This window comes from Thermobia domestica, chromosome 2 (assembly GCF_964235325.1).
Source record: "Thermobia domestica chromosome 2, izTheDome1.hap1.1, whole genome shotgun sequence".
NCBI lineage: Eukaryota > Metazoa > Arthropoda > Insecta > Zygentoma > Lepismatidae > Thermobia > Thermobia domestica.
The window spans coordinates 57,460,666-57,478,689 of record NC_137455.1 but is presented as its reverse complement, the minus strand read 5'-3'; the positions used below and the strand labels follow the sequence as shown (position 1 = coordinate 57,478,689).

At 37.4% G+C, this 18,024-nt stretch overlaps 1 protein-coding gene across 1 annotated transcript in view; it reads left to right on the top strand.

The window, feature by feature from the left end:
• Positions 1 to 18,024, top strand: part of LOC145679020 (fatty acid synthase-like) — a 233,877-nt gene that overhangs the window by 22,219 nt on the left and 193,634 nt on the right. The window contains 1 exon segment of the mRNA XM_081749621.1: positions 8,119 to 8,229. Coding sequence (XP_081605747.1) covers positions 8,119 to 8,229 — 111 coding nt within the window.

Below are 18,024 nucleotides of genomic sequence, written 5' to 3'. Positions count from 1 at the left end.
GCAGCTATACAGGCCTGGAGTATCTTTATCGATATTTATTTATTAGTGTATTGGTTTATAGTTATATTTTTTAGTTATAGTTTTTTGCTTTTTAGAGGTCTGTTTGAGAGGCTAGCCAGTAAATGCCATTATAATCTGCCTCCCTTGCTTTTACTTTTCCATTGGAGGTTTTGGTGCTAAATTTTTTCAATGGAATTGTTTGAGCTATTTTTTTTAGCAGGGGCAAATCATAAAAAGCCCGCTTGGTCTTTTGTTCGTTGCTGTGCGTTTTAAGTCCTTATGTTAAGGTCTGGCCAGCCAACCTCCGCACTGGAAGTGAATAGATCAGTGGGAGTATTCCCTTTTAGTTAGTTGCTTTATGTAACTGGATGAGCGGATCCGTTGCAATACAGATATCCGCTGAAGCAATTCTGCTTTGGCCTTCAGATAGATTTTTCCTGATAGGAACTTAGAATTGTTTTAGCATTTAATCCTACGCCTAAGCAGAGGCAAAGTGAATTATATTTGTTTGTTCAGAATGATAGCAGGGGGCCTATATCAAAGGCGAGTGACGTCGAATAGATTTAGGTATTGGTTCTGTCCTAGTGTTGGAGGAACTTGGCTTGAATCCAAATACACTTGGGTTCGATCTCTGTGTTTGTACTTCTTAGCACATTTACATGCTGTGAATGTTTAGAGCTTTTTCTTCTCACTGCAACTTTCATGTAGAAAAGTCTAAGAGTGAGTGTTTACCTGATTACTCATTCCTTGAATGGAAGGAAATTAGTCTGGGCCAGGAGTGAAGGCTGACAACCTAACTCAAAGGCCAACCTATCCTTAAATTAGTTAGTTTCCTTATGGTAAACTTATTTTGGAGTCTCATATTCAAAAGTAGGCTAGATTGTATCTTATGAATCAAGGACCAATCTTTAAAATATAAGGAAGAACGGGCCAGAGTTGAGTGTTTACTCTAACCCGTGATTCCACCGGTCCCCTTATGATTAGAAAAACTTTTGAATAAGTAATAGGCTAGACTGTGTCTTATGAGTCAAGGACCAATCTTTAAAATGTAAGAAAGAACGGGTCAGAGTTGAGTATTTACTGTAACCCGTAATTCCACCGGCCCCCTTATGATTAGAAAAACTTGAAAAAGTAATGAAAGTAGGATAAATAGAAGTTAGCTTGTTTCTTGCTTTTTCATTAGTTATTGTGGAAATGCAAGCAGGAAATTGAGTGCATATAGGGACGGAGTGGTGTCCTAAGATTCTAGCCATTCAATCACCTCCCTGATGAGAGTTTTAATTTAGAAATAATTATCTAATTCTCCAAATTTAATTCTTCTATATTTGAATTAATTTCTTTGATGCAAACCGTTTTCCTAAACACGTAGCGAGTTGTTTTGTTTTCGCACTTGTATATATATCGCAGAAGGTTTTGTGAATTGTGAATTAATATAATTATTTAATTTGATAAGAAGAAAAAAAGTATCGATATATCTTTGTGAAATTTATCTGATGAGATAATAGTAATTACAGCTTATGTTAAATTAGTATTGGTTTTCACTTCTCAAAATTTTTTGTTTTCTTTTTTCTTCCAAAAGATTACATATATTACCCCTTTCAAAACATGATAAAATAGAAGGTTATAGTGTAATGAGAAATATTGATGAAAGAAATAGCAAAACAATAAAGAAGATTGTAACAGACGACCGTAAAACTAATGCAAAATATAATAACATCTCACTTCCTTCCTCTGACAACCTACCGTGTTTCTGCGTTCTCAGTTTGATAAGTTCTCGATAATCTCATCATCTGCGTTCGGACTAACATTAGATGCAAATGTTCGTTGCTCCTAACTACGTAGCGTGGAAATCTTCAACCACCAATGGTTGAAGAAAGCAATACTGTCCGATGACACATAATTCTTTTTGTTTCAAACAACAAATTGTGTTTATACCTGATAAACTCCCAAACCGACCTAATCCCCAGAACGTCTGCTTTTTTCTGCTAAACGTAGCGCCCTCTTTTTACTTGCGTTGACCGAAATTGTATAGTGTAATGCTACTTTTACGAGAGGATGAAAATATGCTAGCAGTTATGTACAGAGTACAAGTAAAAATTTGAATCCTCTCAACATAATGTCTTTCCAAAATGGCAATGCGCCCATGCACAAAAATAATTCTGGTCGTAATAAACAACCCTATTTCACTAATTATAGTGCATTACGTAATTATGAATTTCTTCTCAGTTTCTTACTGTTTCCAGGAGCTTACGGAGAACATTAGACTATGATTAGCAAGAAGACAAAATTATTCAAGAGAAATTGCCTAGTGAGATAGAAAAGTATAGAGCAATAATGTTACACATTTACAATTTGACATAGTACTAGATTTATAAATTACGTTTCTAGTCTAATTGCACCAAATTAACGTTTAAATAAGCAGCGATAAAGGCACGAGTAGTTTTTTTGTTTCCAATAATATTAAATTACCAGTTAGTTCAACATTAATAGTTACTATAGTAGAACATTAGTAGTAAGTTTTGTCATTTAATTTGCAGCCTTCTTTATTGGAAAAACCCCTTCCTAGCGACATATTTCTTGCGATGATTCACAAAGTTTGAATACAATTTCCAAAAAGAAACTAGACTTGAGTTATAGCCGCTTTCCGGACCTGTCCCCTTTACTCTTCCACCAATGAGTATTTTCAGGAGACCTGAACTTACCTGATAAAGACACCAAGGGACATTTCCAAAAGGGGATTACAGAATTGTTCCCAAATCGCCCACCTGTCTAAATAATGAGATGAGCATTAGGCCCCTAGAGGTTAGGAGGTCTCGTCTCGAAATTCTCACGGACGATCAGATGGTCACTCAGAGCAGACCACAACGCACACAAAGATCAGTCATACATATAACAAAAACACATGGTATGAAATGACACTATGCTTTTTTAAATAAAATACTATTTAAAAATAATGTAGTAAATAAAGATTCAGAACACTCAGCACTATATATATATATAATTAATTTTATTTTCACTAATAAAATCGAATTTCGCTTTTTCACTACACTATAGCCCTTTTATCATTTGTATGCAGCTGTATGGAAGATTATGATTCGGGATATCAGTATAGATGCTTTTCTCACACCATTAATGCACATGGGGGATGAGCACTGTGGGAGTGACACCGGAGTAATCCCACGAAATAACTTGTAGTTGCTGAACAAATCCACAAAAATTGACGTTAGTCTCCTTCAAAATAACGTAGTCACCAAAATGGAATGAGAATGTGGAAGGTCGGATTTACAACTGATACGCATTAGGTATGTGAACCTGAGATTTCACTGATTGGGGCTACCCATAACTAGGTCCTTGACTGGCTAATAAAGTGTGACCCCTAACACAACATTACGCTCGGTGCCACTGCCGTGGTGATTACTCGCAGTAACGAAGTAAGACTCTCCGAGTTTAAACACTCAAGATCCGAGTTGCATTGACCTACTGGTCAATGTTGGCATTTCATACTCAAATACCATCGGGTTGTATCGCCTGTATGTACGTACAAATTCAATGCCAAAATAATGGACGTTAATTTTCAGTTCACTGCCCACGACGCACAAGACATTGCGATAACTTGGATGTGGGAACGTTCAGATAAGGAACTGGCAGAACAATATAGTTGTCGTCGCTCTGCCGCTCAGACACCTGGTGTGCAATATTTCCATAAATGATTGGAAGATACACTTAATTCAGTTCCAAATAACTATAGAATACAGGGTTTTCATAAAGTCTGGACGGATTTAATTTGCTTATAATTTTCATAAAAATGCTCATAATGAAATCAAATAAAGTGCAAACGGTAGCGGAAGGATTAAATTTTTAGTTGACAACACTGTTAGATAAGCGGCATTCTGAACACGTTGAGAGAGGGAGAGGGAGGGCAAGGGTCAGTTTCTTACCAAATTCCATCCATTATTGTTTTCATTGTGGTTTCAATGTTGACTGTTAAATGTAAGTTGTAAGCTGTATTGGTGTGTGTGTCTTTTAAAGAAATAAATAAATGAAAAACTCCTCTGAGAAGACTATTTTTTTTACCGTATCAAAGATGGCGTCGGTGAAAGAGAAAGCGCAAAGTGTTCTTTGGTACGCAGAGCTAAAATCACCAATTCTGGTGTGTCGAAAGTTCACCAAAGAGTTCAAAAAGCCGGCACCGACTGAGAGTGCAATCCGAAAGTGGCATGCTAAGTTCTTGGAGACAGGAAGCGTCCAGGACCGTCCTCGAAGTGGGAGTCCGCCAACATCGCCTGCAACAGTGAGCAGGGTAAGGGAAAGCATCATCAACAGACCACAGAAGTCGATTCCTAGACGGTCCAAATGGCGCCCAGTTGGAGGTGTGGCGGTGAATGAACTGAGCTGGTGCAGATTGCAGGTAAAAATTTAATCGTTTCGCTACCGTTTGCACTTTATTTGATTTCAATATGAGCATTTTTATGTAAATTATAAGCGAATTAAATCCGTCCATACTTTATGAAAACCCTATATAGTCTTTGCATATTAATAAGTCAGGGAGGGACACTGAGAACATTAGTCGCTCAGTAAAATCCTCTCACAGTGATAAAACGTTTCATATATATATATGTATGTGTGTGTGTGTGTGTGTGTGTGTGTGTGTGTGAACGATAAAAGATTTCTTTGTTCAATTGCGTGGGAAGGAAGAAATTCCCACCGAAGAAAGAAATTATTTGCGTCGCAGAATAAGGTATAAATCGAAATGATTACTGTCTTTAGAAAATATACAGAGCGTCCACAAAAATTACTTCTATATCCTGGTGACTGTTATAGAGACAAGCAATGACAGACAGAAAGGCATTTTTGAAATATTTGCTCTTGATCACTATTTGAATTACTTAGATGTACACATATAAGGAGTGCATCGAAAAGTAGTTAGCAATATTGCATATGTCAGGAAAGTCTGAAGAAAAGATAAAAAGTGAAGAAAACCCACATTTTTATTAATAGAGAACCTCTATGTATCTACATGACAAAGAAAATACAACTTACATGTCCTGTCGTACATATGAACGTAGTTTCTGTTTAATTCCAGCCATTAACCGTTGCACAGTCTCGACGGTGTATTTCCTCGATGCTGCAGCCCAGTTTCTCTTGAAGCCGGCCATGTTGCGCACTGGTTTATCATTCTTTCGGAAGTTGCGTTTGACAATTGCCCAATATCTTTCGATTGGACGGAGTTGTAGGCAGTTTGGTGAATTCATGTGTTTCCCTACAAACTCGATGTTCTGTTTATTGAGCCACCGTACTGTCGTCTTAGCATAGTGTACTGTTGCTAATTCGGGTCAAAACAAGGGGGGATTGCATGCCTTTTATACAATGGCAGCAGTCTGTTTTGTAGACATTCCTTTCGGTACACTTCTGCGTTTATGGTGGATTCTGCATAAAAAATACCGGAGCGCAAACCACAGGAACAGATTGTCTGCCATACCAGTACTTTTTTCCCAAATTTTTCCACGTCAACGTACCTCTGTGCAGCACATACATCCCCAGCATTGCGTGCAGTATAATGTTGGGGTCCCGGAAGTGTTTTTGAGTCCTCTTTTACGTACGTTTCATCGTCTATCAACACACATCGCTCTGGTGACTTTACGATGTTGTCATACAGCTTGCGGGCTCTTGTTTATGCCGTTTGTCTCTGCTTTGGTGTTTGTTTCGCACGTTTTTGCTTCTTATAGGTCTTCAAATTATTTCTGGCCTTGATACGCTGAATCATTCCTACGGACGTTCTCGCTTTGGTAGCCAAATCCCGCACAGACATTGATGGATTTTGGTGTATCAACCGCACAACTTCACGGTCGAATCCAGGGTTTCTGGGACACTTTTTTCGCCCGGATCTCGGCATATCTTCAAAGCTGTAATGTTCACCGAATTTCTCAATGACCGATTTCACAGTTGTATGATGAACCCCACACTTTTTTCCTATCTGATTGTATGTTATGCCTTTGACAGTGCACCAATTGTGCAGGATTTTCCACTTCACTTCCCGTTTCACACGCGACATTTCCCATTCAACTCGGAATACAGGAACAAGCACGTAGCTATCCGTTTACAAGACTTCAACTGGCCAGGTGCTTCCAGGTTTTGCCGTCTATGTAGCCTCGCAAGTGCACACCGACACCCCCAATGTTGCTAACTACTTTTCGATACACTCCTTATGTTAGTAAATTGATGGCCAATCAGGGGAATAACAAAATATTGCAGTATTTGCTACTGTACAGTAGGTAACTTAGATTATTTTTGCAAGAATTGTTTATCATTCTCTTGCAAGAAGAGATAAACGTTTCTATTGTCGAAAAACGGGTACATTTTACCCAACTGTTGATGGCTTTGGCCAGTTTATTCACCATGTGACAGCAATGATCAACGCACAAGGACAGAAGACTTTCTAAGTCATGAAATCTAATACTACACACCTACTTCTCTAACAATGAACCTTGTATTGACGGGTGCATATTGTATGTAATACTCATACATTTGTTGCGAAATATAAATTAAACCTTTATTTTTTATTTAATATAGATTAAAGTGTTTTAATTAACTTTTGGACAACTTCTAGGAAGAAGCACATTGATTTGTCTTCATATATGCATTTAAAGAGTCGTTATATAACGATGACGTACATACTTTCCTCATTTTGTAAACACTGCTTTCCGATACAACACTTTTATCTCATTATATAAATTTCTGCCGCATTATGTTCCAGTTAGAATTATTGTAACAAATTAAGATAAAAGATTTCTTCTAACTTGTGTGAAGGGAAGGAGCTTAAGATACTAATCGCATTGCCTCTTTGTATTGCTAGACTAATGCGTTGTACTAAAAATTGTTGGCTTCTGGCGTCGCCTGATTTAGTAATCAAATTGGAACCCAGTTCTTTCAAAAAATTGTGAGCTTTGCTGAAAACCCCCATAGTTTCAGTTGCAAAATCAACGAAAAGATGCTCTTCTTTCAGTGTAGAATATTTGGAGTGTTTTCTCTTGCAGGCCACTTCAGCTGCACTACCTGCTTCGTTTTGTGTTGATGGCAAATAAGATGGTGCAAAGGTATCCACGCATGTGACATCCCATATCAACCGTTGACCCATTTTCCATGGAGTTAGGGTAATTTCATCTGGCCGCTTTCCATCTTCTCGAAACATTCCTGGTGGTTCCAAAATGCTTGGAAAGTCAATGCTCGTCAGAGTTCGTTTTATTATGTTGTTCAATTCACCATGGCGTACTCATCTTCCTCCACTTTTAGTACAACTTAGTGCGTGTAACCCTTTTTCATCCATTCTGCTTTGGCATGTACAAGTAAATGTATGGCAGATATTTACCCCCAGACGCAAAGCTACACATATTTAAAAAACTTTGTTATCTAAAAAGGTTCCAATTGTTTTAGATGACGTGGCTTGCAACCAAGCACCGGTCTCTTTTTTCTGTAAAGCTTTCATACGCACAGTGTCAATTATACTTTCAGGAATTGCTTCATTATCTATTACTTCATGTAATAATATTACATCCGAACTTTTTTGTAATTCTTTTGTCTCAGGAATTTTACTGTTGTAGATCCCCTTCCAAATTTCCAAAGCCTCATCCATGTGATGTATATCCACGTTGTCAACTGAACTATTTAAAATATTGGAGACAAGTGGACGTACCCCATGGCAAGAGGAAAGGAAGGCTAGTAGGCTCAAGTCCGATGCTTTCCGTATGTTTAGACCTCCTAGGCGGACTCGAAGGCTTGCTTGTGTCCATTGGGTTTCGTTTAGGGTATTCGTTTAGGTATTGTAACAAAATTCGGTATAAATTACTCTGGTCCAACAGTTATATATATCACTGTAAGTTGTTTAAAATACATATTCAACTAATCCTTTTTAACTTGGATCTTTAATTTGTATTACTTTTCCATCTTCCCATTGCTCTAGAACGTTTGAGGACAGTAAGGCTAACTGCTTATAATACCACATATTTATGCTCATCCTCTTATTTGACGCTGTGAAAACTAATTTTAATTTACTGTTAACTTTGAAATAACTCATTACTTAAAAGAATTTACTATTTATATTATAATTCTATTTCATTTTAGAGAGAAAATGTTGTTTGGGACTTTATTATTAACCTGAAACAAAAAGAATTTAAATTCTACGAAGGCCATAAAATTAATGGGAGGATTTTGTTTCCTGCAACAGGTTATTTGGTGAGTACAGAACATTTGAAAAACTTCCTAAAATAGGTTATTCAATCTGAAAATGGTCTTAAACGTAACTCCACCTATCTCCACTCTGGAATTATCTGACCAGAGTACGTACGTCTTTATTAAATTAAAATAAGTCGTAACTGTTTGAAAACTTACTGTTATCTTCTCACACCTTAATTGGGATATATATGTTCATATTAATATGAACATATATATACCAATTAACGTCTGGGAAGATAACAGTAAGTTTTGAAACAGTTACGACTTATTTTAATTTAATAAAGAAGTACAAAATGACTCATAAAGATTGACCGCACACTTTATTGCAGTGTAGAGGCAAACATTTTCTAAGTTCAATTTCGGGTATCTTCGGAGAAAAAGTAAACCAGGTTCGAATTTTCAAGCCAACCTTTCCAATCGGGAAAAAATTTGCAGATTTGCTTTTCTCCTTTTAAATATAATAAGACATGTTACCAAGTGTAGGAGAAAAGCAACATTGATTGAAACACTTAATGATACAATATTTCGAAACCTTGTGTTAATGTCAGCTCATGCTTGTTTATAATTTAGCTATCCATACGCAAAAAAGAACATTTAGATACGTACAGAAATCTTTCCGTATATAAAAGAATGCTCAAAGTTAAGACATAGAACATAATTCTCGCCTAAGTATTAAAATAAAAGTCAAAGTAGAACAAAAACAGCGTTTGCATTGAATGTGAATGTCATTGTCTTGAGAGCCCGTTATACATGGCTAGAAGCATGTTACGAAGTATACTTGTGATCTCAGTGGTAAGCCTTTGTGTTTGAAATCATAAGGTTGTGAGTTCGATTGCAATCTGGTCAATGCTTTCGTTATGAAATTTTATGTTCCACACATAAAAAATTATAGAACATAATTACATTAAAATACCTCAGTTGTATATATATGACATAATTATTGCAGAACATAGTATTTATTGTGTTTAAAAAGTGTCATCGAAGTTAAGCGTTTACAGTACGTTGTATCTATATGTTAAATACAAATTAAGAAAATAATATAGCGTATGTATTTGGAGCTATTTACCATATGCAAGTTACTTCTTAACATTTTCATTACAGCATGTCATTTACGTTCTTGAAATATTATCCGATGCATCCAAAGTCGGACCGTGGTTCCAGATAAAAAAAAAGAGCACGAACATTTGCCGAACACCAAAGATCACGTGATGAGGCTGAAGTTATTCTTAGAATGGAAAGCCTTCACGTAGGGTGACAGTTTAATACTGTGATATGCGTTTGTAACATGGATTTCACATATTTTTAACATGGCGATGCCTTTGTCGCTCTCTTTCTCGCTATCTTATATATATATCTCCACGGCCGGATCCAGGATTTCTTGAAGTAGGTGCACCAATAACTACCACTACATTTGATTTAAATTTTTAAGTTTTTAAATGCATTTAGGCATCTGTGGTGTGAATGAGGAATGTTACTTTGTTCAGTGAATATTTTTCCTTCAAACTTCAGAAAATCAACTTAAACTATTGCTTTCAACAAACTAAGCTTTTTTAAAGTCTGAAACGGACACATGGCTTTAGAAATTTTCAAAAAATGTTTCACTCCTAGGTTCTCATTTTAGGCAGTGTATAGCAAAAGTAAAGGAGTTCATGTGCTCCGGTGCATCCCTAAATCCGGCCCTGTATATATATCTGATATAAATAAACTAAGTTTGTTTAGGTGTGTATGTGGGTGTGTATGTGTGTATGTTTGTGTCTGTCTGCTTGTGTGTGGCCTGAAAACCAGACGAGTAGACCGAGAGTAACCAAATTTGGGTCACGGGTACCTTGATCCAGGCCCAATACCAAATGGACGCGTTTTTTGTTTAAATTTTAAACCAGGGGTTCTCAGGGGGCGTTTACCATATAAAAGTAGTAGAAAATGACTGATATTAGTGTCAAATTCATAGTTGTTCCTGTCGCTGAGATCAATGGTGGAACTCCGATCGTATTAACTTCCAAATTCACCCCTTCGATTGAGGGCCGTGGATCACCGGGGGTAGGTGATACCGAGACACGTAAAAATAATCGAAAATGATCGATATTAGTGCCAAATCCATATTTTTTGCATTCGCTGGGATCAATGGTGCGAATACCATGACTTTCCATGACTGTCAAATTCAGCCACCATTGTTACTGCGGCGGGGTACCGAGGCAGTTAAAAATAATTGAAAATGACAGATATTTGTGTGAAATCCATAGTTTTGTAAAATTTATGTTGTTTTTTTCTCTTTAGTAATATATGGTTTTATTGTCGTTAGAAACAAGTTAGTTGATTGTTATTATTAAGCATAAACCATGTTTACGAATAAAGTCATCCCAATGGAGACACATCTAGGTTGTCGTATATGCATTCACACAAAATAGATTTTTTTTTAAAGAAATGTTTAATAGTTCTTTCATTGTTCAGTTTGTTCACGTAGATATTTTATCTGACCTGTGGGAAAAACTGGCATAACAGCTACTATGTAACAAAGTGCATGTATGTTCCAACATAATTCTGATATGTCTAGAGCAAAACGATCGATAGTATCGGATACGTAGTTTCGCTGTCGCTTAGGTAAATAGTGTCATTTTCAATTAAACTCCCATTAGCACCCAGGGTGGAAACGCAGGGACGTAAAGAAATAGGAATCGACCGATATTAGTGTTGAATCGTAAGATTTCAGCTTCGCGAAATTAATTACTAGGAGTTGTAATATCATTTAAGATCAAATTTACCTCCGGGGGTCGTAATACCCACTTAGCCATCCTGGGAGAAATGGGAGAGATTGACATCAAAATGATAAAAGAAGATCGATATTACTGTCAATTCCATAATTATGGGAGTCACTTAGATAAAGAAAGGCACTCCGTATGCCATGTAAGTTAAACCCCCATTAGTACGATGAAAGAATTTGTCAAATTGTGGCATGTTAAAGTAATTGAAAATGACCAATGTTAGTGTCGAATCCGTAGTTTTCGAGTTCCCAAGTTCATTGGAAGTAGTTCTAATGACTTTTACGTTTAAGTTCAACTTCCACTAGGGGTAAGATCCCCTAGCACATTTACTAGGGAGAGTCCAAGGGACTAATATATACAATGATTCAAAACTACTGATATTAGTGTAAGCCCATAGTTTCGGGATCACCGAGAGAAATAGGAACACTTCTGGTGCCATTTAGCCATGTCAGCTTGATTTTGAATTAACTGGGGCAGCATCGAAGGCGTTCTCCCATAGCTCTAAATATTTTAATGTATATGTTGAAATGTATATTCCAGCGTAAGTCCGGAATATGTGGAGCAACTTTTACCAAACGTGGTAGATATATTACTTTCAATTTTGAAAAAAATATTGTGGTAGTAAGATACCCCAAGGGATGGAAGTTACGAGGAGTGACATGTAAAAATATTGTAAAACGACTGATCGTAGTGTGTTATCCATAGTTTTCTGGAACCTTTTGATGTATAATGATGTATCAATTAATATTTACGTCCAATTTTATCCCCATCTTCAGAGGATGAAAAGCTGGGAGATCTGAAAACTAAAATGTCAAAAATTATTTAATATTTGTCGAAATTATAGTTTTCGGGATCGGGAAAGCGTTTCTAATAACTTTGGAAGGTAGTTTGTATCCACTCCAAGATGGGTTTTTTTTAATCATATCAATTTCCCACCGTGAAAAGAAATGACCATCTCAACTAGTATATGTATCAAGGCAATCTTCGCAATCGAAAAAAGAATTGTGTAGATGGGTTTCGTCTTTTAAATGAAATAAGACATGTTAAAATCAGAGACGGAGTGTATCGATAGGTCATATGGATCAAGATTTGTAAGCGGGTCAGTTGATCGTGGGTTAATGAGACGTCACTCACTCATAAGCATAACTTACCGATTTTCACACTCACCTACCGACCCATTACGACCTACCGACCCATTCTGCACAGTGCATTGCAGACAGCATCTTCTGAACACTGGTGAGTTTTTCTACGTTTTACTTTTAAGACCTTTATTTTTCTTCTTCTTTCATATGTATCTAATGAAAAATGAAGTTCAGGAACTTTTGGAGTTTGATAGTTACAATTGTAATAATAGCAATAGGAGTTACTACTTTCTTTTCAGATGCTGCCTGAGAGTTTTAGAGGAGCTAACTACTGGAAAAAATGTTTTATTACAAGTATAACCATTTTAGTCAGTGAAGAGGATGGTGTGGATCATGGGTCAGAGTTGATGACGATGTGTTTTAGTAGGTCGGAGTTGGTCACAATGGTTCAGAGTGGTTTATAGTGGGTCAGTGGGTCACGGTGGGTCAATGGATCACGTTGGGTGGTGGATCATCGTGGGTCCCGGTTTGCTCGTGAGTCAGTGTGTCATGGATAACGATGATTGGTGTTCAGTGTGTTGTGGATTAAGTTTCCATTACCCACACCATCTCTGCTTAACATTATACTAAAGAGGAGAGGTTCCGGTGCTACGTGTCGGCGATTTTGCTAAAATTTTGCACATAGATTGTACCCCACCAGAAAGTAATAAATCTGATACGGTGCATAGTATCATTACATAGAGCTCGAGATAGAGGGATTTGTCTGATTGGCTAAATGAAGTCCTCAATATTTTATAATTCTACAACGGATGTTTTCTTCATCGTTTCCGTGGCGAAGTCGGAAGAGTACGCGGTTAGTAAAAAATAGATCGAAGGTTCGCGCCTACCTGAGGGTACTCTCTCTTTCCTTTTTAGTGTTTTGTACATTCACCTGAACATAAAGAAATCATGCATATAGGAAATTTAACATATTTTGGGGAAGTAATTTTTTGGTTGGCGTTTCATCGCGTCTCTGCCGCTGGTAGTAAAATTTTCAAAACTGAATTGGGGCCACTGCGGATCGTCGCTGCGAGGCCACCAATTTTTAGCGAGACGTCGATAGTTGACCATCTGTTGTCCACCGATGCTTACAGCATGGGGTAGTGAAATATATCCTTGCCTTCTATACTTCATGACTACAGACGTCAGCAGTCAACTAGCTTTTAGTATTCCGACACAAACCGTCTATCGTTCATATTTATACACAGAGAATTTGGCTTGTTTTGATTCGATTAGACAGGAAACTCAACAGTAATCCGAGTAGAGTTGGAGGAAATGTTTCTTGCCGAGTTCTAGAGTAGACTTCAAAGATGTATGTTTCGAGTCAAGTTTGAAAGAAAATTCGCCCGTGGTCATCCCTACGAACGGGAGCTTAATCGGAGTTCAGCGAAGTCAGAAGTCACACTATTTACCTAAGCAACCCCGAAAACTACGAAATCGACAATAATATCGATTTTTAACATATTTATTTCTATAACAGTAGAATCCATTTCTGGTTTATAGTAAACAGTGCTGTGCCATGGAAAATCAGCACCCGGGGCAAGAGTATACGACGATGTCCGCTTACATATGAGCGAGATCGACAGACTAGCTGCAAAGCGCAATAAAATTTTCAAAAGTAAATACTGTTTTTCCTTGATTTTGAGCATTTTTTTATTACGTTTGTCCTTCTATTTTATGCATATGCACATGCATTTTCCTAACATGAGCAACACACTTCTTCCGAATTTTTCGGCCCCTTTCTTCGGCGCCCGGCGCTCTGTTCCCACGGCACAATACTGATAGTGGATATAGTAATAGTAATATATTCCCTACGATGAAGGTGCTGGTTCAAGATGAATGTTAAACGATTTCATTGAAGAGGCCATTAAATTAGCTGATCTAAGCCCATAACTTCTTGACCAATTAACAGAATTATCATGCAATACATCCTTGCGACTGGTTTTATGAAACCAAGACTTGGAGAAGTTTTGGCTGATGAGGAGACAAGAATATCCTGGTCTGGTATCTGCTGCTTTAAAAGTAATAATTCCATTTGCTATATCGTACCTGTGCGTGTTTTTCTTCTATGGTAAGTATTCAAACGAAGACAAGAAATCACTTATCAGTTGGAAATGGCTTGATAATTTGCATAACGAAGATTGAACAGGGCATTGCTGCACTAGTGAAATTACACCATGCTTAGATATCTCATTACTTTTCAATTGTAATTATATTTCAATATGCAGGTTTTGCTGCATTGTATTTTTCTGGTATTTCAATATACAGTTCTCACTAGTTTCATTTCACACTTCTTTCATTTAAATTCATTTTTAAACAAATCTGCACCGTTTGAAAATGTTTACTAGATTTATTTTTTGTTCTGTACAGTATGTATAAAAAATAAAAGTATACCTCTCAGAAGACAATTCAAAATAACATTTAGAAATAATTTCCGGTATTAGATTCTAACTATATTTATCTATTCCGCTTATCTTCGCTACCCCCATTAATCCTTCTCGCGATCCCCAGGTTGAGAAACCCTGCTTTAGGCATACATAAGTTATGTTGGAACAAACATACATACACTTTTATATGTATAAATACAGATAAGAGAGAGTTGAGAGAGAGCGATTAAAGCATTACCATTTTCAATCTCTTCACGTGACCTTTGCGATCCGTGATTTTCTTACTTGATAGTTTGGGGCTAGCTAGTTTTTTGTCTTGAACTACGATCCGATTTTGGATATGCCCTACGGAAATCACATGCTGTAATGCGAATATTGAGAAGTTACCTGCGTATGAAAATAGTTGCAAATAAATACACTACATAACTTATTTCTTGCTATTACACGAGTTTCTTAATTTGTGTTTAATATTCACATATAACACACCGACGTTCTGTCAATAAATCAGATACAGCTAGTCTATTTTAATGTAATTATTTTACATAATTTTCATGCATCGAGGAACATAGAATGTCTTAAAAAAAGTTGTCATCTGAACGAATATCAAACTCACAAAGGCATGATTTGAACGCTCGGGGGTGTACCACTGAGCTAACATGACCGCTCTTATGAAGCTGCTTCGAATGAAATATAACTGTGCTCATACGTAATTTTTTTCTTGCGTATGGAAATCACAATGACGAAGCGAGAATGTGAATACATAGTTTCGAAATATTGTATCATTAAGTATTTCAATCCATGGTACTTTTTTCTACACTTAATACCATTTCAACAGGTCTTATTATATTTACCAGAAGACAAAACCTATCTGTAGAAGTTTTCCCGATTGCTAAGGTTAAGTTGGATGTTCTAACCATCAACTTTAGTTTAGTGTTTTCCGAAGATACCCGAAGTTGGACTTCGAAAGTGTATGTCTCAAGACAGCTATCATCATATTGTTGAATGTGTATGGAATATAGTATAAGATTTTATATGTGTATAACACCAGACCAGTATAACAATTCATTCTTTAAACACTTTTTCGTATGAATTAATATTCATCTATGAAAACTGTTTTTAATATTATTATTATATTTCTCGTAATCATTGTAAGATTTCTTTCGCGAGTCGTTGACCAAGTCGTTCCCCACAATAAGCATGTCGTGCAAGTAACCATTCACATGTCAGGTACTAGGTTTTACTTGTTGCTTCCTGCTCACATCTCAGAGCATTAGTAACTACGGATAGACATACAGCAGTACTTACTTTATGATAGTTGGAAGGCTATTATACAACTGCAGCTAGCAGGCGATTGGGTATCCCGATCACTACAGGAAGAGATGGCTTCGTCAATATGGCGCTACATGTCAGACTGGTAATCGTAGTGGCCATGTATCTATTTCATGTTGGGGTAGGATTGCCAATCGCGGTGCAGGACAGCTTCACACAAGTGAAGGATATCTGGACGCTGTTCAGTACTTAGGCAATATGAGTAACATCATCTTGCCATCCGTACGAGTACTTCAGCCTGATGGTGTAATTCAGTTCCAGCAAGACCAGTCGCCAATATATACTTCTCGTGTGGTTCAGGAATGGATTGCAGGACAACCTTAGCTTGATTCATCCTTGTGGAGTAGACCTCAATCCCATGGAAAATATGTGGGTAGAGGTGAAGCCTACTCTAAAGGAGAGTTGGCCTGAGTCAGATCCACTAAGAACTCGAAATGACCTGTGCCATCTGGTTTCCGAGACATAGCTGGAGGTAGGGAAAGGAGATAGATTTGTTACCCATTTAATAGATTCCACGCACAGAAAAATGGAGCGTGTAATAAATTTAGAAGGGTTTTGGACACAATATTAACTCTTTCCCCTCGAATGCGGCGAGAGCCCCGACATACGAACGGAAAGGAAAATCTCGCACTAAATGTTGACGCTTTAATCACTCGCATGTCGACAGAGCCCCGTTTGTATGATTTAGTCGACAACTTCTGCCATCTTTTGGCCGTCTATTCAACTCCTTACTCGGCTGTTCCTGCCAGTTTTCAACAAATGAAAAGCGATATACAAATGTAAACAAAGACCAAAAATGGCTGGGTTTGTGAGAGACGAAGATATACAAGGTGTTTTCGTAGCTTCAGATACCGATTTCAGTGAAAGTGGTAGCGAATATTTAGATAATGATAGTTTGAGTGAAGAAAGTAGTGGTAATAAATCTTCCGATTCCAATGAAAATGGTGACCAAGTGACAGGTGATATGTTGACAAGGGACAATTGGACTCCCTATGGTAATAATGATGCAGATTTTCCAAAAATACACTTCACAGCAAATTCCGGGTATAGACTACCTGTTGTTGGAAGGCCAACTACAGAAATTGAATTTTTTCAATTATTTTTTAGTGACACTTTGCTTGAGGAAATTATAAATGAAACAAACAGGCTTGGCAGTGGCGTAACTAAAGGTTTGGGGGCCTCCCCGCAGACAGCGTGGAGTGGGCTCCTTTTCTACATCCCGCTTAACGATTTGGGGCCCTCTGATGGCTTGAAGCCCTCCGCAATGCGGGGTCTGTGGGACACTTATTTACGCCCCTGAGGTATGCTAAGTCTAAGATACAAATGCCACTACAAAAAGGTCCATTTGTTCCACTTGGCATGACATGACAGTTCCTGAACTGAAGGCATTTTTGGGTGTAATACTAAATATGGCACTAAATCCTAAACCAAACATGCAAGATTACTTTTCATCTTGAACATCTTGATAACAAGTTTAGTGGATTTTTTTTGCCAGGACAAAATGTAAGCATTGATGAAAGCATAGTGGTGTTCAAAGGGAGAATAGTATTTAAGTACTACAATCCACAGAAGCCAACCAAATGGGGTCTACGAGTATTTGTATTGGCCGACTCAAGTACTGGGTGTATCTCAAAATAAATCCGAGCTGTACAGCTTGCTGTGTCAAATCAAATTCGAGGGGAAAGGGTAATGTCCCCATCTTAACTCCTAAAACTAGCCCTTTTGAGGGCTACCTAAACATTTCTGAAAATATTTCTAGGAGTAAACCAAACCTTGTATCAGATTTGTGTACAATTCTACTAACAAAAAATTTGCTGCAGGCTTTGATCTCAAGACCTGATCATTGGTAAGCCCGTACTCTACCAGTGAGCTAACATGAACACGCTAACCTAATGTGAAGAAACACGACTTTCAATTTCCGGTGTTCGACGACAATGATACCCATATATGTTGCAAATGTTGTATTAAGCTTGGGATATTTCGCAACACACACACACACACACACACACACAAAATCCACAAAGCAAGAGATAGAAAGAGAAAGAAAGAGAGAGAGAGAGATAAATATACAAACGCATATCAGCGTATTGAAATGAAACTCTACGTAATGACTTTCCGTTCTAAAGGCAATTACTCTCTCTTCTTGTGACGTTAAGGGGATCAGGAAAAGTGATCTGTATTTAAAGAATGCAAATGACA